The sequence below is a fragment of the Zalophus californianus genome, chromosome 5 (assembly GCF_009762305.2).
Source record: "Zalophus californianus isolate mZalCal1 chromosome 5, mZalCal1.pri.v2, whole genome shotgun sequence".
NCBI classification, from domain to species: Eukaryota; Metazoa; Chordata; class Mammalia; order Carnivora; family Otariidae; genus Zalophus; species Zalophus californianus.
This window is the reverse complement of record NC_045599.1, coordinates 47025183-47045882: the sequence shown is the minus strand read 5'-3', so window position 1 is coordinate 47045882 and position 20700 is coordinate 47025183. Positions and strand designations below refer to the sequence as shown.

Here is a 20700-nt window from a genome sequence, read left to right as displayed (position 1 = left end):
ACAGGTTCATTTCAGTCTTCCTAAAGTATCTTCAACATCTCTATTTAACATGCTCAATCTTTCCTCTAGCTTCTTAACAGAGGGAACACAGTTATAAAAACTGTTTTAATGCTCTTTTCTACCATTTCCTGCATATGTTTCTATTCTTGGGTAGTTAAAATTGATTGATTCCCCCTCCCCCCCACACTATGGATATTTTCCAGCTTCTTCATATGCCTGTAGGTTTTTAATGGATGCCAGGCATTATAAATTTTGCCCTGTTAGGTACTGGAAATTTTTATATGACTATAGTCTTGACTTTTGTTCTAGGACATGGTTACATTGCTTAGAAACAGTTCGATCCTTTCAGATTTTGCTTTTACCTTTGTTTGGCAGGATCAGAGCAATACCTAATATGAGGATAATTTCGTACCACCACTGACATAGACTTCTGAATCCTCTACCTAATACCCTATCATTTCTGAGGTTTCCACTCTGACAACAGATCTATTCCTGGGTCTGTCAGCTCAGAGTATTGCTCCCCTAAGATCCTTCCTGGAGGATCCTTCCTGGAGGTTCTTTCCCTGGCCATGGGTAACTTCCACACTTGTGTGTGCTGATCAGTACTCAGATGAAGACTCACAAGGGACCCTCCAGAGATCCGGCAAGTTCTAAGGGGGCTGTTCCCTATTCTCTGGTAAGCTGAGCCTCTTTGGCATCCTCAGACTTCCAGCTCCATCTCCTCAAATCAAAGAGACCACTTGGCTCCCTGTGCCACTCCCTGGAAACTCTCTCCAGGCAGTAAACTGTGACAATGGGAGGCCTCATTGGGTTTGTTTTCTGTTTCTCAGAGATCATTATTTTTCATATTCTGATTTCTAGTATCTTAAAAAATGTTTCATCACTTATTTCACTATTTGAAGGATAATTTCAAAGCCTATTATCTCCCTTTTTGCAAGAAACAACTCCAATTTAACAAATTTACAATCTCAAAAAGCAAAGGAAATTACATGTATTGTCTAAAGCATCCATGATGTGGGGAAAGGCTTCTCTCCTTAATCTCCCCTTCACACCTCATCTCCAGCTCTCTGTCATTCCCCCACACATTCAGTTCACAACAGCATCGCTCCTGACACATAACTCAATGAGTGCTTGCTGAATGGGTACTCTGTTTAATGGTTCAAGAAACTAGATAAAATGTGAATTAACCTGAGAGTTCAGCCTCTTACTTCTAGGGCCCTGAGAGGAAACTGGAAAGGAATCTTTGGAAACACTGGTTTGTTAAAAACACATACTCTTGCTATGGAAACCATGAGTGATATTCATGAATAATTCTCAAATGAACTGGGGGTGGGGAAGGCAACAAGAATAACCCCAAGGTTCTCTTACCTTTGGGCACGAGCTCATGGTCTCCCTGGGCCCCGGGGCCCAATTTTACTATTTCTCTCGGCAGCCAACATTTCATTTGGCTGGTGGCATGGAAACAGTATGTATAACCAACTGGCTACTTAAAAACAGTCTGGCACAAACTGCTTCAGTAGTTGCTCACTACTCAAGACACATAAAGCCTCTGGGCCAAGTAAAGCCAAGTGGAGGAAAATTAGTCAGGATGGGGAGACAGTACACACCTGTGTGTGAAAAAAAATCAAAAGATCTACATCTAAATCCTAAAGGAGAGAGTATTAGAAGAGTCAAGAGATTCTTTTCAATTAATCTTTTATTAGTCCCTAAAGAAATCTTATAAAAGGAATATATAACCTCCTTCTTTCCCAAAATGTACATTCTCACCCAAATCTGCATACAATCTCATTGGTGTTTCTAAAACTCCCCCAGAAGTCAATCCACAGGCTGGATGTTAGGTTATGAATTTCTGCCTAAATAAATACAATAACGATCCTAAAATTTACTTCCTCCTCCAGCTTCTGAATTAATGGTTCTGAAACTAGGGTCCCTGGATGCTCCCAAACCGAAATGCACACTTGACATTTTCCCAAGTCTTTATTTTATACATTGTTATTAGCAGAACTTTATTTTTAGGCATTGATACTCATATACACTGAAACATTTTTTTCTGAGAACAGGCATGATATAAATTATAGTGTCTTTAAAATCTCTAGTTTCTATGTATCAAATAATTTTTGGTATACTTACTAACACTAATTACACCAAATAATACTAAATACTGCCATTCCCTCAAAATATTGCTTAGAGGTTACAAAATAAATTTTTACAAGAAAGATGTCCCCTAGGGTGCACTGTCAAAGCAATAAAAAGCTTGAAGACTAAAATCCGCCTGAGCAACGTCACTGAATAATCAGGTTAATGGTTAATAGTTTTCTGGAGTTTTTTTTATTTTATATAAAGACCACCAATATGATGGACCACAAGACACAGTATACACAGTTCCTGCCAGGACTAATTAGCTACAAAGTCAATTAGGAAAACTGTGTCTGTGTAGTGCTATTACTACTTTTCCACTGGTGCTAATAAGATGCAAGATAAGGAAAGAGGTAGTATGGACCTAAATTTGTTTTGAGAATGAAAAGAGGAGAGAACTCTGTAATTTTAAGGCAGAGGGAAATAGATCCAATGACACTACACTCATCAGTATGAATATAGCTATCTAAGGACCCAAAGAAAACAGGGGTATATTTTAGATTGAATCTTTTCAACTGAAAGGTAAAACAGAAAAAAAAAGTTCAGTTGTTTGCTTGTATATACTATTTGCTAACTGATTTTCTTAAGGTGCCTTAAGTATTACAAATTAAAGAGAATGCGTTAAAGAAATATTAATATGTAATAAAAGAAATGTTTATTCAACAAAGTTTTATGGAAATATACAAAGATATACACACATACGTATACAAAGATAAGTGAGACATGGTTCCTAATTTCAAGGAGATCGCAGATTTGAATTGCTAGGTTACGTAAGGGTGGTATGGGCAGTTGAGATGTACAGAGAAGATGCTACGTAAGTCCAGGAAAGGCAAGGCTTGCTTATTTCTGTAACTAGGCATGGGTGGGAGGGGTGGCCAGTGAGCAGAGAGGGCGCCTCGTGAGGAAAACAGTAAATGAGTAAGCTGAGTGACGAGGAGGATGAAGGGGCTCCTCTACAGGTAAGGGCTCATCAGAGAGTGCTGGAACAGAGGCGAAAAAACGTACAATATGTATGCAGACAAGTCATCTGGTTTAGGAAACGGAGCAGGGAAAAAGAGGCCAGGGCCCAAAAGGACGGGGGGGGGGGGGGGCGGTCATGGTAAAGAAGTCGATAAAAGACCGTCAGGGAGTTTAATTCCTATTGCAGTGGTTCGTAACCTTAGTTGGACACCAAAATAACATGTGAAGCTTTTTTAAGAAATATGTAAGCCTGATTTCCAGGTCCACAAATTTAGTAGATCTAACATGGGGTGACAAAAGCCATGTCTTGGCCAAAGATAAGAGCAGCAGAAAAACAAGAAAATCTAGGTTAAAGGATGGGAAAATTTGTGAAAATAAGTCTGTATAAAGACTATGAAAAAAATAATTATAGGACTCCAGATAAAGGTACAAAGCAGAATTTCCAGGACACATGGAATGGTTAGTAAGGAAGCAGACGACGTTGTGACAGAGAGGTCAGAGGTCAGAGTTCAGGATGCGGATGAGGATCAGTTCTAAATTAAGATGAACTCACGATGTAGCAAGGAAGTAGAGGGGAAAAATGTGATGGAACTGGGCACAGTGAGAAAAAGCAGCAAGAAAGCTCTCTAAAGTCATAACTAGTATGACAGTGCATGCAAGCTGAATTAAAAAAAAGAGTACTTTCAACAATTAGATATTTACCTTGATTATTGAATGCAATAGGGCAAGGATTCTCAAAAGGCAGTTCAGAAACTACCAGTAAGATGATGGATTAATCTCATATTATCTGAAAAATAAAAATGCCTTTTGTGCGTGAATTTCAAGATTACTGTTAGTTAACTAAGAAAAACACAGTACCTTATTAGTGATAGTCAAATACGATTCTTTCTATTAGCTCTGTTGAGCTTTTTTTAGAGGCAAATGAGGGCAGGTGAAACAATCACCCAACTGGTTCTCAGTGATCAAAATCATGCTAGGAGAGTTTACAACTTCCCAACCCAACCACTATCAAAGGGTGCCCGGCTAACATTACATTTTGACTGAACACTTTTAAAACAACATTATAGAGTATTTTCAAGTGATAACAAGTTAACTTTCCCTCTGACAATATATTCTAAATTCTACTAAGTAAAACTCTAAGGAAAGCTGATGGACTTAATGGTTAGGCAAATAAAAGTTCTCAGGAAGAGTTGATGACAGAAGGAGCTGGGGAGGAGGAAACGGGAGGGAGGCAGAGGTGAAGGCTGATACAGTCTACCTACTCTCAAAAAGGGGAAAAAACTGTTAGCTACCTATAGGCTCTGATTTTCAGACAATTCCATTCCCACACTGCCCTAGTCTTGTCCCTCTCTGATCCAGTTCTGTATTTGGCGACAGGAGCACAAGAGACAACACTCACTAGAAGGCAATATGCAAGCCATGCTCAGGATCTACTGTATTTGCCATGAAACTTAGGATCTGGTTATGTATTTATCAAATAAAATGCAACCCAACCTAAAAGACAATTAATCTGCTTAGATGTGCTACAGCCAAAGCAGAAGACTGGGATGCCGGGTTTGCTCATGTCATTCAACCTATAAATACTTGGTTCCACCCAAAATTTGGCTCAGTCAGGCTGTAGATTCTGTTTGACCTATATACGGTACAAGTTAAAATTTAAAACTCTTGCTATAAATATTTGAGCCTATCAAAAGCTTAAGACCTGATCACAAACCAGTAGAAATTCACCTGCACAGCTCACTCAGCAAACAGCCCCTTAAAAGTAAAGTACGTGTTAAAATGATATTTCCATTGGTTTGTAAAAATATCACATAAATGTTTTCAATTCTAATCCACCTCTTGAGAGAGATAATGGAAAAATAATAGTTCATATTCTTGAGCTAGATATAAGATAGCTCTAAATTTTTCTTCTAAAATACATCAAGATATATTCCTATATGTGTACATAAAAGATGAAAATCAAATTCATTGCAAGTACAAATGATCTTGAAAACTGTTAAAACAGTTCCCAAAATGATCCTGGTCTTGAAAAACTAATCAAATAGAAGGCTTGCAAAGATCTATAAAACAAAAAAAAAAAAAAAAAGAGAGAGATAGAAAACAGTTGTCAGTGAAGTGAAGGCTACATTCTTTTAACTGATTTATTAAAACACAGTAAAAATATATTTCTAGCAACACTATATACAAAACTGCCAAGTTTCATGAACATGCTATGAATTTAGAAAACTACTGTGATGTTTATTACTTAATCTAAATCTTCATAAACTTAACATTGTTACTATACATAAATCATTTCTTCGGACTGTAAGCTCCATTCACTGCCATATCCTCAATTTCAAGAACAGTGTATTATGCAGTGAGCATTCAATAAGTACACAAAAAACTTAAAATAATACTTAAATATAGTATATACTCAATGTTACTCACAAAATAATTAGCATCTCTGTGAATTATTATTAATGTTCTTCCTGAAATTGATCTCTCTCAACAGGTATTCCTCAAGGTCATTTCTCTAGGTCTTGTTTATAGTTTATTCAATAACTGCAAACGAACTGCAAACTACATTTAACTATAAAAGTAAAGCAAATGTACAAATTAATAAACTACCTCTTTGCTAGCCATGCTTATCACGAGGACATGACAAACTATACTTAATCTACAGATCTAATTCCAATTCCCGTGACTTGTAGCTGAGCTGTATTTTAAGCTGGTATATTTTCCCCTCAAACATGTAGTTCCCATACATTGTGCAGTTTCAGCAAAATGGGATGTGGGATTTCTCAAAACATTTTAGAAAAGCTACAGCAATTTTAGAAATTAAAATCATAAAGAATGCATCAGGCTAGGAGTCAAGAAAGCTCAGTTCTAATTTCGGTCTTTCCCAGAATCTGTAACTCTTGAGTAAGAGGCAACTTCTCTGTGACTTGGTTTCCTCATCAATATCTGGCCATGAAACTGTTACAGGGGTAAGTAAGATGACACTCTAAAAAAATTCTTTAAAAAAAGGATAATATTATATAGATAAGGCATTACTATTATTACTTCAAAGTAATGTAAAATGATGATATTTGAATGGACCATTATTTTTGCTAATGCTCTACGAGCACAGGAAAATGAGAAGTTAGTATAGTTTTGTTTTTAAAGATTTATTTATTTATTTTAGAGAGAGCGTGCGCTCACAAGTGGGAAAGGGGGAACAGAGGGAGAGGGAGAAAGAATCTCAAGAAGACTCCATGTCAAATATGGAGCCCAAAACGGGGCTTGATCCCATGACCCCCAAATCACAACCTGAGCGAAAAACCAAGTCTAATGCTTAAATGACTGAGTCACCCAAGTGCCCCAAAGTTAGTGTAGTTTTAATAATGTTCAAGCTTATCTATATTGACATTATCAACTAAAGCATCTAGTAAGTATATATGAAATTAGATTATGATGGATAGAAGATCACCAAAATATTTCTGGGGCTTAAACTGAGAAATATTTAACATGGAAGTATGATCAGAAATACCGCATTAACATAGCTTTCCTTACTATATCAAATGTTTCATTAATAATGCTTTCTTAACCAGTACCATCAAGTTGCCAGAAAGCATTAATATGCTCAAAAACTTTAATTTGGAAAAGTACAACTTATAAATGCCTCGTAAGTCACACATCACAAGACAGAAATTATAAGCAACTTAAAATGTTAATGTATTAGTTTAATTCTGTATGGAAGATATCACAAAATTATCGTTCTACTCCTGGAGCATAGTGGATAGCGAGAGATCTTAGGAATGAAATGAAATGCTTGACCTGCACTGGACCTTCCATTAGTTCCGCCCAAACAGGTAGTTTAGACAGGAGATGGATGAAAAAGGGCAAGATCAGAAGTCTGGACTGGTGAATAGCTTTCCTGAATGGAAATGCCACCCTTACTTAAAACGAACTATGAGAATGCTCATAAATACATGCAACATCATATGGCACATTCGATGTAATGTTAATCATCCACTTTTCTGAATTACAATCACGCTGCTACCCTCTGCAAAGCAGCTACTGAAATGCAGACACCACATTTTAGGGACAACTTGAAGACAACAATGGCAGTTAAGTAAATCAAACTTTATTAGTTATTTAATTGTGGAACCAAGCAGTTACACTTTTTCTTCCTTTTAAGTAAACATTTTCACTTTAAAATGAAAAACCCTTTGACACTAGATTGGTTTTTCTTTTAAATAATAGTTAATAATCATCTACCAGCAAACATTTTTCCCTTTGAAATTACAACCAGGACACACCTAGATAGTTCTCAAAAAATTTCTAATGTTAAAGACATACAGTATAAGAATGATGATATAATTACTGAAAAAAATACATTATTTATACTGGTAAGCCTGAAGATACAGTGAAACTAATATTGTTACTAAAAAGTTACAGAAAAATTATCATGGTATTCAAAATTAGACCTATTCAAGGCTAAGATAAATAATCCCGGTATTAACCATAAATGCTGAGGTATCATCGGCATTAGACTAATGCTCTAAGTCTAAGGCACTGGAAATCTTAGTAGAGATGACAATATAGATCTACATCAAAATGCTATTGTGACGACTAATTTCAAATAAAATCAACCCGCGCTTGGGTGGCTCAGTCATTAAGTGTCTGCCTTCGGCTCAGGTCATGATCCCAGGGTCTTGGGATCCAGCCCCGCATCGGGCTCCCTGCTCAGTGGGAAGCCTGCTTCTCCCTCTCCCACTCCCCCTACTTGTGTTCTCTCTCTTGCTGTCTCTTTCTCTCTCTCTGTCAAATAAATAAATAAAATCTAAAAAAAAAAAAAATCAACCCCTGGAAAAAATAACGGTTGTTCTGTAAAATAATACTGCCCATGATTAGAACAATAACGATAAAACAGCCAGCTCTCAAACAATACTTAAAATCACAAAACTGAAACAAGAAACTTTAAGTGTTACTTCTGAAACTATGCTCTTACACTGTTCCTTAAGGTAATATTTCACTTACCTTCAAAATCCAGTTAGGATTAAAATTAGTACTATACGATGTTACTGAGGATTCTCTATAGGATGAAAAATAAATTTGAGTAGATGAATTTGCTAAGGGTCAATCTAGCTGACTAAATGATGTGCATAAAGTGCGTACAAAAGCTGAGGAATGAAGAGAAGCAGAATACCTATTACTCATCTACAAGTTTAGAATCTTATGAAGGAAGATGTTATATTTTCCATAACACCAATTATATATTAAATGCCTTCAAAAGTGGAGACAAGGAAGAAGACAAACTGTTAGGCTATACTGAAAGGCTTTCATCACTCCAGCGAAAATGCCAAGTAAAATGGATTCCACTCTAACACGGTTTAAAAGAAGGCTGTTATACGAAACTAATGAATCACTGAACACTACATCAAAAACTAATGATGTAGCTATGTTGGGCTTCCAAAAAAAAATAAGTGATGGAAATGTTAAAATTCATCCTGTTCTTTCAGGTCTACCATGATCTGTAGGTTGTTTGCCTTTCCCCCTTTGAAATAAAAGAATGCATTCTCTAAAAACAAACAAACAAACAAAAAAACTAATGATGTACTATATGTTGGCTAACTGAACATTAAAAAAAAAACAGAAGTTAAAAAAATTTTTTTAATTTAAAAAATTTAGAAAAAAAATAAAAGAAGGCTGTCTGAGCAGCGCAGTATCAGCTCCACCCTGAGGGCAAGTGAAGCCCCCTGTGGGTTCATGTGGCATAATTCAAGGAGGGAATGTTGTGAGCAGACTGAAATAAGGATCACCAGTAATTACGAGGTGTTCAGTGTATCCCATTACCAGCTTATATACTGATTTATTTACTTTTGAGGGATATTACTGTTGTTCTCAAGTGCGAATGAGGAAAGAAGGCACAATGCAATTAGTAACGATGAGGCCAGAAGACCAGAACAGATTCCATGAGGAAATGGGAAAAAGGTGACTTATATGGCTATTTTACATTCATGTGTCAAAGGAAATACTTAAAAGTTCAAGATTATAAATAATTTTAAAGACGGGATATTTCAGAGGTTTCTGATTTTTTTGTTTCAATTTAGCAGTTAAAGGGATTTTTGTAAAGGCCTATGATTAGCTCAGAAAAAATTCGTTGCGAAAATTCATGAAGTAACAGGGAATGAAGCAATTTCAGTAAATCTCCTCAAAACCGAAGAGTAAGCATTACAACTTAAATGAGTTTTGAGGGTCACATGTTTTCTGTAAGTGAAAGAGTAAACCCTTTGCTCTGCTAAGACAAGAAAAGCTATTTCAGATTAAGATTTTAACTCTACTTCCTGTACTAGGATTACTAGGAACACAATTTATCAGTTTTAGGAGTACACTCCAAATTTCAAAGCTCAGCTTACATTAATTCTACAACAGGGGATGGACAGAGAGATGGATACATGGATGAATTGACCAAGAGACATTTTCAGACCTAAAGAATATAATAATAAATGGTTCTCCCAAATTTTAAAAGCCACTTTTTAACTTACCATCTTTTTTCTCTTATCCTGTTCTGTGGGTGGTTCTTCATCCTCTGTAACTTTTGGTTCTTCAAGATGAGACATTAACATACAGCTATAAAAAAAAAAAAGTTTTTAAGTAAATAAAAAAACATCTGTAACATGCTGAAACAAAGCCTGAAAATCACTGAGAATATTAATGCTTCTATGTACCAAAATGTGAGGAATAGCTAGATAAGTTAGATTTAAAATTTTAAGATTTAATTACAAAAATGTACCTCACTTTCTAGAAAAAGGGCTATACCAAAATATTTTAGAACACATTACTTGAGAATTGAAGGCAGCAAGTTACAAGGAATTTATGTATACGTGATTTTTAAACCATATATTACTTGACAAAGCAAGGTGTACCCTTTATGTTTTTCTAAAAAAATGATAGAGACACTTAAGATTAACCCTTCTTTTACCACCAATCTTAGGTCTGTAGATTATACATGTTTCTTAACAGGAGCAATAATTTAAATAATAACCTCATTAAAACAACATTAATTATGCAATAATCTACTCTGTGCTCCAAATGGCATTACTATGCTATGAGGAACTTGTCCCTGAGAGCACGGGTACCTGTAGAACAGTTATAAATCCTTTTGATTATCTGCACCACTGCTCTTCACCATTAACAAAGATAATAGAAATATAGTTTCCTATTTAGTCAATAGTTTCTCTCTTCCAGGGAGACAAGAAATAAGTATTGTCTAGTGAATCCAGTTGATGGAATAAACCTCACTGCTTCCTACTTTAGAATAGCAGAATTCAGGAATTTATCAGAGTCAAAGGTTCCTAACCAATAAACTGTGGCAAAGAACGCTTGGTTTCTCTTATGTTTTGTAGCAAGTATAGAGGAAACGTAACTCCTGACTCAGCTGTGTAAATAACTGTTAATTCAAGGTTCAAGACAAGTGCTGACACCAGAAACCTGATCAGGCTCACTCCTGCAGGGGTATGGGGATACCCATTTCCCTCTATTCCCCAGCATTAAAAAAATCAACTTTTCGAAACAACTACTTCTGACCCAGTCAGTGCATACTGGTGCATTCAATCAGAAACAGCGAGAGCTTAATTCCTAACCCACTGCATGGTCTTAACCTCTTGATGCTGCAATGCTTTCATCCACCATGATACAATATGATATAGCACAACTAGTTGGCCAGGGGACTCTGGCACTAAGAGAGAAATTATATTATTATCCCAGCCCAAATGCTATTTAGTAAAGTGAAATGTCTAGAAAACGATCTAAATCCCACTTTCTATTTTAGAACTGAATAATAAGGAGTTCCTTCATACTCGCTATGTTATGCCTGCTGCAGATTTGAATTCTAACTGCAGTGAATCTGGATCTCCAGGAAGTATGCTTTATGTTGCATGAAATTCCTTCACCACATTCCTAAATCTGTTAACTTATTTGAATAGTAAAAACTCTCTTTCTCCTTTCCCTAAATTAAATGATTTATCACATATATAATGGAGTATATTCTGCATATAAATATACATTTACACATATAATTTTTTTCCAGAGACCAAAAATTATTGACAGGGCAGAATATTTTTCCTCTGCAATTCTGCAAACTGCATTCACTTGGGTCTCTGGAGGGTGTAAATTGAGAGAAAAAAAAATGAATTTGAAAAACCTAAAGATGAAATTCTTTCCTGCAGGTAGGTTTCCAATTAAAAGTCAAATCTTATTTTTTTTGACAAACATTAAAGACAGGGAATCATGTTTTACATAAAAGGCATGGTGGGAATTAATAGATTTCTAATAAGCTAAAATATGTATGCAATGAATGTAATAAAAATAATAATAAAATAGTCTAAATTAGTGACAATTAATATGTGAACCGAGGCAGCCAGACCCTCTCACATGCTACACCCACTCACTAAATAGATCCAGGCACTTTAGCCGCTTAAAAATCAGAATCTTTCCCAACAAGAAACTCTAACCAATGAAACACAACCAATAGCGTTAGCATACAACATGAAACCCTTTAAATTATTTCGAATTTAAAAGGTACATGCAATAAAACCTTTCATTTAATCTAAAACTCACTTCGGAATGTCACAATAAAACTAGAACTGACAGCATTATTCAATTGTCTCTGCAGTGGACACTTTGGTTGATTATGTAACCATCCTCCTTCCAGAAGTACCCTGAATGTGTCCAGTACCCTCCTTTTCCATGCCTCTATATGCGTCCATGTCCCCATCTGCGTCAATGAAAGCTGACCCCAGCCCCAGTGACTCGACAGGCATCATGACAATCTTATTCTGCTAACCATGACTGCTTTCTACAGGAGCACGTTTAAGAAATTCTAGCCACTTATACATGAAACTGCTGGCTGAATCCTTTCTTTGTACTTCCCAAACTTTGGCAAGGGGTTTGTTGTCAATTTCATTTCCCAATTTGCCTAAAAACAAAATATTACTTTAGGGAAGAAAGGAAAACCACTCTAACCAAAGACAAGTAGAAGGCAAATCTCAAGCCTCACTAATCTATTTTCCTGGTTTAGTGAATTAACTGTACTAACCAAAATACAAACATATAAAGAAATCAATGCAAAAGAATGAAACTGGACCACTATCTTACACCTTACACAAAAATTAACTCCAAATGGATTAAACACTTGAATGTAAGACCTGAAACCATCAAACTCCTAGAAGAAAACTTAAGTGGTAAGCTCCCGACATCAATCTTTGGGTGATGATTTTTTTGATCTGACTCCAAAGCAAAGGCAACAAAAGTAAAAATACACATGTGGAACTCTACCTCCAACTAAAGATAAAATTCAAAGAGAGAAGAGAATAGTGGTTGCCAGAGTTGGGAGAGTGGTGGGGGGTGGACAAAATGGGTAAAAGGGGTCAAATGATGCAAACTTCCAGGTATAAAATAAGTCATGGAGATATAACATATAGCACAGTAACTATAGTTAATAACACTCTACTGCATATTTAAAAGGTGCTTAGAGAATTAACCTTAAAAATCCTCATTACAAGAAAAAAAAATTTATTAACTACATACAGTGATGGATGTTAACTAGACTTACTGTGTTGATCATTTCACAATAAACACAAATACTGAATCATTATGTTGTACACCTAAAACTAGTATGTTACATGTCAATTATACTTCAATTTAAAAAAAGAAAAAAAAAATCCAGATTCTTAAACTCCGAAAATAGAACTCTTCTTTCTTCTAAATGGATTCATTTTATATACCGTTCTTAAGAAATACCGGTATCAAGATCAGTAACAGTCAACTGTTAACTACCCATTTATCTTGGAAGATAAACTTTTCTACTACAAAAAAAAAAAAGGTTCATCTTAAGATAAAAACCCACCTCCATTTTTCCCCACATAAAATGTTATATTTAATTTTTAAAAGCCTGTGAGAAAACAGTTATGAAGACATATTAAAGCATAAAAATAGACATAGGTTGTTAGGTGTAAGCACCAGTATCTTAAAAATTTATGTATGTCATGTCCCCCAAACTATAAATACTTGTAACTCTCTAGCCACACCCACCTGTCATCATTTCCTGCCAATTCTTCCTCCACAATCTATCTCAAACTCCTATCAGCACTAGTAGAACAGCTACCTGAAGGGCTTCTCCATTTCCCAGGCAGGACATTCTCAATTTTTAAAGGGCATGTGAATCATCTAGGGTTCCTGTTTACAAGGCAGGTTCTACTGCTATAGCCCCAAAGATTCTGATATAATGGGTCTGGACTGGGGAAGGGAAAAATGCATTTTTAACAAGCATCCCAGGTGGTTTCAATGGTCTAAGACCACACAGTGTGAGCCTTTCCACCCCTCCCTATCATCCTCCACAATGCACTCAAGTGACTCTCCTGACATATAAACCTGTTCTTCGTACTTACACACTTTAAAACTGCCACATGAACTTCCACTGACTATACAAGCTAGTCCAAATTCCTTTTCAAGCTACTTTACCAGTTGGCTCTAATCCACTACATATTCTCATAAGTTATTTGCAGTTTCCCCAAAACCCTCCTTCTTCTGTAGCTGGCATTGCTCCATTGGTCCCCATTTCCCCTTCTAGGTAGTGAACTCCTTCAGGACAGAGCCTCAGCTGCTTCCTCATACAGCACAATGTATGGCACAAACAAGTCTGAATACAGAGATGAGCTGTCAACCAGGCTTAATTACTGTGGTTAAATGTAACACCTGAAATGGACCACAGAATGCCCAAATAATTGGTTAATATTATTCTGGGTGTTTCTAAAGGTGATTAACATGTGAATTTCTACAGTGAGTACCACAGATTGCCCTCCCCAATGTGCATGAGTCTCAATCAGTTCAAGGCCTGAATAGAACAAAAGGTCTAATTAAAAGAATATTCACTCTCTGCCTTTTAGTTGGAACATCAGTCTTCTCTGGCTCTGTGACTCAGACTAAAACTTAACACCACTGGCTCTCCTACTTTTAGGCCTTTGGACTTTGGACTAAAACTACACTCTGGTTTGCCAATTGGAGATCTTAGGACTTCTCAGCCTCCACAATTGCATGAGTCAACTTTTTATAATAAATCTATTTACATTTATGTTATTATAAATATATAACATAAGTATCTCTCTCTCTCTGGCAAGCTCTCTCCCTTTATACACATATATATAAAAAAAAAACTTCTATTGGCTCTGTCTATATGGAAAACCCTGACTAATACACTACTTATAGAGGTAAAAAAAAAAAAAAACAAAACTCAGGGTTTTCTTCCTTTGCTCTAATTTATTCTATACTGAGAATACAATAGGAATTCAATAGAACTAAAAATATTAACTTTCTTTGAATAAACTGTTCCAATAAACAGGAAGGGGAAGCTGGAGGATAAGTTAGCTACATAAGTAAATATTTTATGTTTCTCATGTGCCCTTTTCTGAAAGTCTATTTATACTTTACGGTCTGATGGACTATAATTTTTAGAACTCCACATAGTGTACAAAAAAAAACACAAAACTCTATGCAGTTCACAGAATTACAGAGTAGGAAGATTATCACAGATCCAGTCTAACCTCTAGTAGAAAACCTAGAAAAGTTAGGAAAATAGTTTCTCCACTGTGTTTCCATAGGCCAAATACCACCCCAGGGTAAAAAGCAGTGACCAAACAATTCTGGGGAAGAAAACTGGTTTTATGTCCCAGCTACCCAGGCACCATAGCCTTCAAGTCTAGGTCTTTGTAGTATGGATCCCAATAATGGTCTCCTAGTCATAAGGGTCTTCCTTATGCCCAACATTTTCCTCTTCCAAACCAAAACTTTCTCCCTGGCTGAGCTTGGCAACACGAGTCAAAACACCATGGTTCTAGTCTGAACTCCTCTACTCATCTGCTGTGTCACTGCACTTTTCCGAGCCTCTGTATCCTAATCTTGAAAATAATGAAACTACGCTATTTCTAAACTTTATTTCTAACAACTTCCTGACTCTCATCCCTTCCTCTTAGACCATGCTATATTTATGTCCATTTCCTATATCCTAAGTCCTATCCCTTCATGAAGACTCTAACACACAGTGCCTCTTTTTTCCTCTGTTGGAGCACAAGTTAGAATTCTACTGTTTGGTGTGCTTTGTTCAAAACATACATAATTGCCTTTACTCATTACTAGTGTTTTCACTGTGCTATTAGACACATCCTTCCCCTAAATTATATACTCCAAAGAGGATGAGGAACATTTGATTATATCCTAAATATTTCACCGTTGTAAACTTTGTCACATATTATGCATACACAATATTTATAGTCATGTGCCATAAACCCTATGTTAACTTTAAAAAAAAACTGGAAAAAACTGCCTACATGCATGGTTTCTTATTTTGGTTGTAATCAGAGAAGTGTGAAGTTTCTTGTTTTTTTTTTTTTAAGATTTTATTTATTTGTCAGAGAGAGAGAGAGAGAACACACACAGCAGGGGGAGTGGGAGAGGGAGAAGCAGGCTTCCCGCCGAGCAAGGAGCCCAAAGCAGGACTCGATCCCAGGACCCTGGGATCATGACCCGAGCCGAAGGCAGACGCTTAACCGACTGAGCCACCCAAGCATCCCTGAAGTGTGAAGTTTCTATCTCAGCTGAACTCCTGTATTCTTGAAGGCAAACTTATATGCCAGACACATCATGTCTACATATGTTTAATAAGATGCAACAATATAAATTTGCTTTCCATGTTTTCAACAAAATAGGATTTAAATGGCAATCTTTCCCATTTCCTACAGATTCTTTTTTTTTTTTTAAAGATTTTATTTATTTATTTGACAGAGAGAGACACAGCGAGAGAGGGAACACAAGCAGGGGGAGTGGGAGAGGGAGAAGCAGGCTTCCCGCCAAGCAGGGAGCCCGATGAGGGGCTTGATCCCAGGGCCTGAGCCGAAGGTAGATACTTAACTACTGAGCCACCCAGGCGCCCCACTCTACAGATTATTTTTAAAGAACAAAGAAAACAGGCTAAGTATACTATTGATGTAAAGTCAAGCGGCCTCAAATCTCATTAAGTCCTACTTATCGTAATTTAACACATACCCTTTATTAACAATAATAAGAGAAAAGGTACAGCAATTCTACTACCTATAAAGGATGCAATGAAATGAAATTTCAAATTAATAGTTGTGGAAGTATGACATGATTTTAACTATTCTCACAAAAAATGTCATTTTAACCGTTCTCTTTTAAAACTGGTCAAGTACCAAGTGACTCTAATATGTAAAGATGCCAGGGATGCTTCTATCAGGCAAATACAAATACAGGACGTTTACCAATCCTCTTTTCCCCATAACTTGCCTAATGGGCAGGGAAACTTTGTTAATTGAAAAAAAGAATATATTCAAAACATCTTAAAAAAGGCATTTACATGCTAACATAAAAACCTAATGTCAAATCATAAAATTATTATTAAACTAAAGAAGTCCAATTTGTCATTTCACTTTAACAAATTAAAAGTGATCTGAAGATCAAACTAATTAGAGGCAAAAGAAATACAAAATTTTCTTTATAAAAGACAAAATTTAAAAAGTCACCACACTGTGTTTATATGGTAGTAGTGAACAAAAATCATGCAGGACATAATTAATTACCCCCCCATAGTCCACCCCAGATCAAGTGCAATTAATTAAATGATCCACCTACTCTTTATAAGTTCCTGTTTCAGGGTCTTCTGTCATGACATCATGTAGGCCCTCCACTGAGATGTTTATAATCCCACAGAATTTATCCTGGATGACACTAAAATAAAAGAAAAGCAAAAGAGATTGAACTGGAGTATTTTAACAGGTTATTCTTTTTTCTTTTTCTTTTTCTAATTACCCCCTTAAACATGAAGAGAAATTTTACTTCTAAGATACAAAGGAAACTTTCAAAATATGTTTCTTGTAGCAGAAATTTTACCTTTGCACATAACATTAAAATTTTCTCTTTCACTAGAGTATTAGTGTTTAAACACTAAAAAGGTAGGTCCGAAAGGAAATATATTTTAATATTCTTTAACTCATTACAATAAACCTGAGTTGATTTTATAACTAATAAGATAAAGATATAAAAATGTTGAAGATTGGGCGCCTGGGTGGCTCAGTTGGTTAAGCAACTGCCTTCGGCTCAGGTCATGATCCTGGAGTCCCTGGATCGAGTCCCACATCGGGCTCCCTGCTCAGCAGGGAGTCTGCTTCTCCCTCTGACCCTCTACCCTCTCGTGCTCTCTCTCATTCTCTCTCTCTCAAATAAATAAATAAAATCTTTTAAAAAAAATGCTGAAGATTAAAAATCTGTACTCTTCTGAAGTAATGCCAAGAAAAAGAAGACAAGCCATAGACTGGGAAAAAATATTTGTAAAACATGTATGAGAAAGCACCTGAATCCAGAACACATAAAGAACTCTAAAAGCTCAAGAAGATAACTCTGCAGTTCGTTCTGCCCATGGGTCCTGTCCCCATGCTTTAACAAAACCACCCTATTTGCACCAAAAAAAAAGACTACTCAATTTAAAAATTGGCAAAAACTTCAAGACACGTCACTGAACAAGATATAAAGACGGTATATGAGTACCTGAAAATACGTTCAACGTTACTAGTTCTCAGAGAAATGCAAATTAAAACCACAATGACATTTTAATTAAAAGTTAAATTTAAAAGACTAACAATACCAACTGCTGACAAAGATGAAAAACAACAGGACTTCTCATTCACAGCTATTAAGAATAAAAAAACGGCATATCCATTTTAGAAAACACACCAGCGGTTTTTATAAAATTAACACACTCCACACAACTCAGCAATCCCATTCCCACATATTTACCCAAGACCAAAACAAGCAGCCTCAGCTCTGTATGTAAGTATTTATGGTAGCTTTATTATAGTAATTCCCAACTGCAAATGACCCAAATGTCTATCAACTAGTGAATGGCTAAACAAACTGTGGGATACTTACTCAACGAAATGGTTGTCAGCAATAAAAAGGAACTAAAGATACATGCAACAACATCGATAAATCTCAAAAACATTATGCTAAGAGAACTAAAACTGACTCAAAATGCCACATACTGTATGACTCCATTTATGTGACTTTCTGGAGAGGGAAAATTATTTGTTCAGTGGTTCCTAGAGAAAGGGACACAGGGGAACCTTTTGGGGTGATGGGAGTGTTCTATATTGACTATGGTAGTGGTTATACCCTGTGTACATGTGTGAAAACTTTATGCTTAAGGAGTTTTAAGTTAACTGTACTTTAACGAGAATCTTTTAAAAAAGTGGAAGTACTTAACCATCCACTGAAACACTAAATCATACTTTTTGAATTTAAAACTAACTGAATAAATTTTAACTCATCTCCAGGTACGTTCTAGAATCATTCCTACAAAGGACATGCCATGTTTCTCATTCTGCATTAACATGGATGATTATTTTTTTAAATGTTCAGTAAAGAAGTACCCAACTTACCATATTTTGGGTCAGGTTCCCACCTTTGTAAAGTCAAATGTTTTGTCTGTACATTCAAATGTGATCAGATTTTAGACAACTAAATCACCAGTTGTGCAAAAATTAAATGAATTAAGGACCCAAATGTGAGACCTGAAACCATAAAAATCCTTTAAGAGAGCACAGGCAGTAATTTCTCTGCCATCGACTATAGCAACATTTTTCTAGGTAAGTCTCCTGATACAAAAGAAACAAAAGCAAAAATAAAAATAAACTAAAAACCTAAAAAACTAGACTAAAAAAAAAAGTTTCTGCACAGTGAAGGAAATAATTAACAAAACTAAAAGGCAACCTACGGAATGGGAGAAGATATTTGTAAATAAAATACCCAATACAGGGTTAGTACCCAAAATATATAAAGAACTTATACAACTCAACACCAAAAAAGAATCCAATTAAAAATGGGCACAAGACATGCACGGACATTTCTCCAAAGACCTGGCCAATAGACACATGAAAAGATGCTCAACATCACTCGTCATCAGGGAAATGCAAATCAAAACTACAGTGAGGTATCACTTCACATCTGTCAGCACAGCTGAAATCAAAAACACAAGAAACAAGTGTTAGCAAGGATATGGAGAAAAAAGAATCCTTATGCACTGTTCATGTGAATGCAACAGTATGGAGGTTCCTCAAAAAATTAAAATGGAATTACCATTACCAGTAATTCCACTACTGGCTATTTACCCGAAGAATATGAAAACACTAATTTGAAAAGATACATGCACCGAGATGTTTACTGCAGCATTATTTACAACTGCAACGTTATGGAAGCAACCCAAGTGTCCATCCATTAGGGACTAATAATCTGCAGGAAGGACAAAGAAAACAAGCAACAAATGAGATGTTCTTTTTTTTTCCTTTTAAAGTATGATATCCTGAGTAAGTACTTTTCTCCATTTAATGGTTATTTCTGACATACTAAGTGGCACCTGTCTGAAGGGAGAGCATTTGTCACCTAAACGGAGGTAAAGAAGCACTGGCAAATTATCACTCTCTAATTCTCATCAGTGGTCCCCAGAATCTTGATCACTCTACCATCACTTGAGATCTTAGCATTTGCAAGTTAACCCACTTTGCACTGATAACATTAGGATAGATGCTCCTTCTAAAAAAAAAAAAAAATTTGATATAAATTTATTTTCACTTTACAAGGTTAACTGGGATCCAATTGATCCTACTCACCTCATTACTGAGGGCTTCAAAGAGGCAAATGGATGCTTTCTATTCCAGTCTCTTAAATCTCATTCCTTCTAATTTAAGAATTTTCAGGGGGCAATCAAGAACTTCAGCAAGCTCGAACAAACCCACCTTTCTCAAGTTACTCCTCCTTTCATGGCTTTCAGGCAGTTAAGTCATCACCTCTCGAATATAATAGCTGCTAACTCGATCTGCTTACTCCCTTCCTGCCCCTCACAATGCTCTTCCTCCTTTTTCTTTCACCTTAATTCACACTTCCTTCACAGGCCTTCTCTGGTCACTCCAACCCACTGTACGTGAGCACTCTGTCCTCGGAATTTCCAGTAGCATAAAACGTCGGCACTACTCATTTAGCATGCAACTCATGTGCCATCTAGTTCGTTCTCCTAATGTCCTTTAATTTTTCATGCCTACACGCCTCTCTAAGACTATCAGTTAACTTTAAGCACAGCCCATGTATTATGTTTATTTTTTTTTATGTCCCACAGGACATAAATAATGTGAACACTCAATAATATAATCATGGGAATTAATGATCCCCGAAACTCAAGAACTGACCTCCCTCATTTTCTTTTTGCAATATTATTTGTGCTTACCTCTTTTTGTAATTACAACTATGGATAGTTGAATTATAGATAACATTACAACTGATTACACTAAACATAAGGCAGAAAACAGAGCAGAAGGTGGCTGTGCTGGAATCTATTTCTGAAACATTTCAGAAAATGCAAGGAAAGTTTAACATTGAAGATGAAAGAGGAGAATGAAAGTAAAACTGAAGGGAAAAAAGTACTAGTAACCTGAACGTTTCCCTTCTTTTTCTTTGTCACACTTTTCCTTTTCTTATTTCACATACTTGGTAGATAGATTAATGTATTCACATAGACACAAGTTA

At 36.0% G+C, this 20700-nt stretch overlaps 1 protein-coding gene across 7 annotated transcripts in view; it reads right to left on the bottom strand.

The window, feature by feature from the left end:
• The window catches only part of IPO11 (importin 11), a 194424-nt gene that overhangs the window by 23329 nt on the left and 150395 nt on the right, over positions 1–20700 (bottom strand). For 4 of the 7 annotated variants that reach the window (XM_027605740.2, XM_027605741.2, XM_027605742.2 and 1 more), the window contains 2 exons: positions 16762–16857; positions 9606–9690 (listed from right to left, as the gene is read on the bottom strand). In XM_027605740.2, the coding sequence (XP_027461541.2) occupies positions 9606–9690; positions 16762–16857 (181 nt within the window). Of the gene's footprint in view, positions 1–3814; positions 3884–5523; positions 5666–9605; positions 9691–16761; positions 16858–20700 lie in introns of those variants that run through there. The other 3 variants (XM_027605744.2, XM_035727694.1, XM_027605743.2) reach the window with 3 other exon arrangements.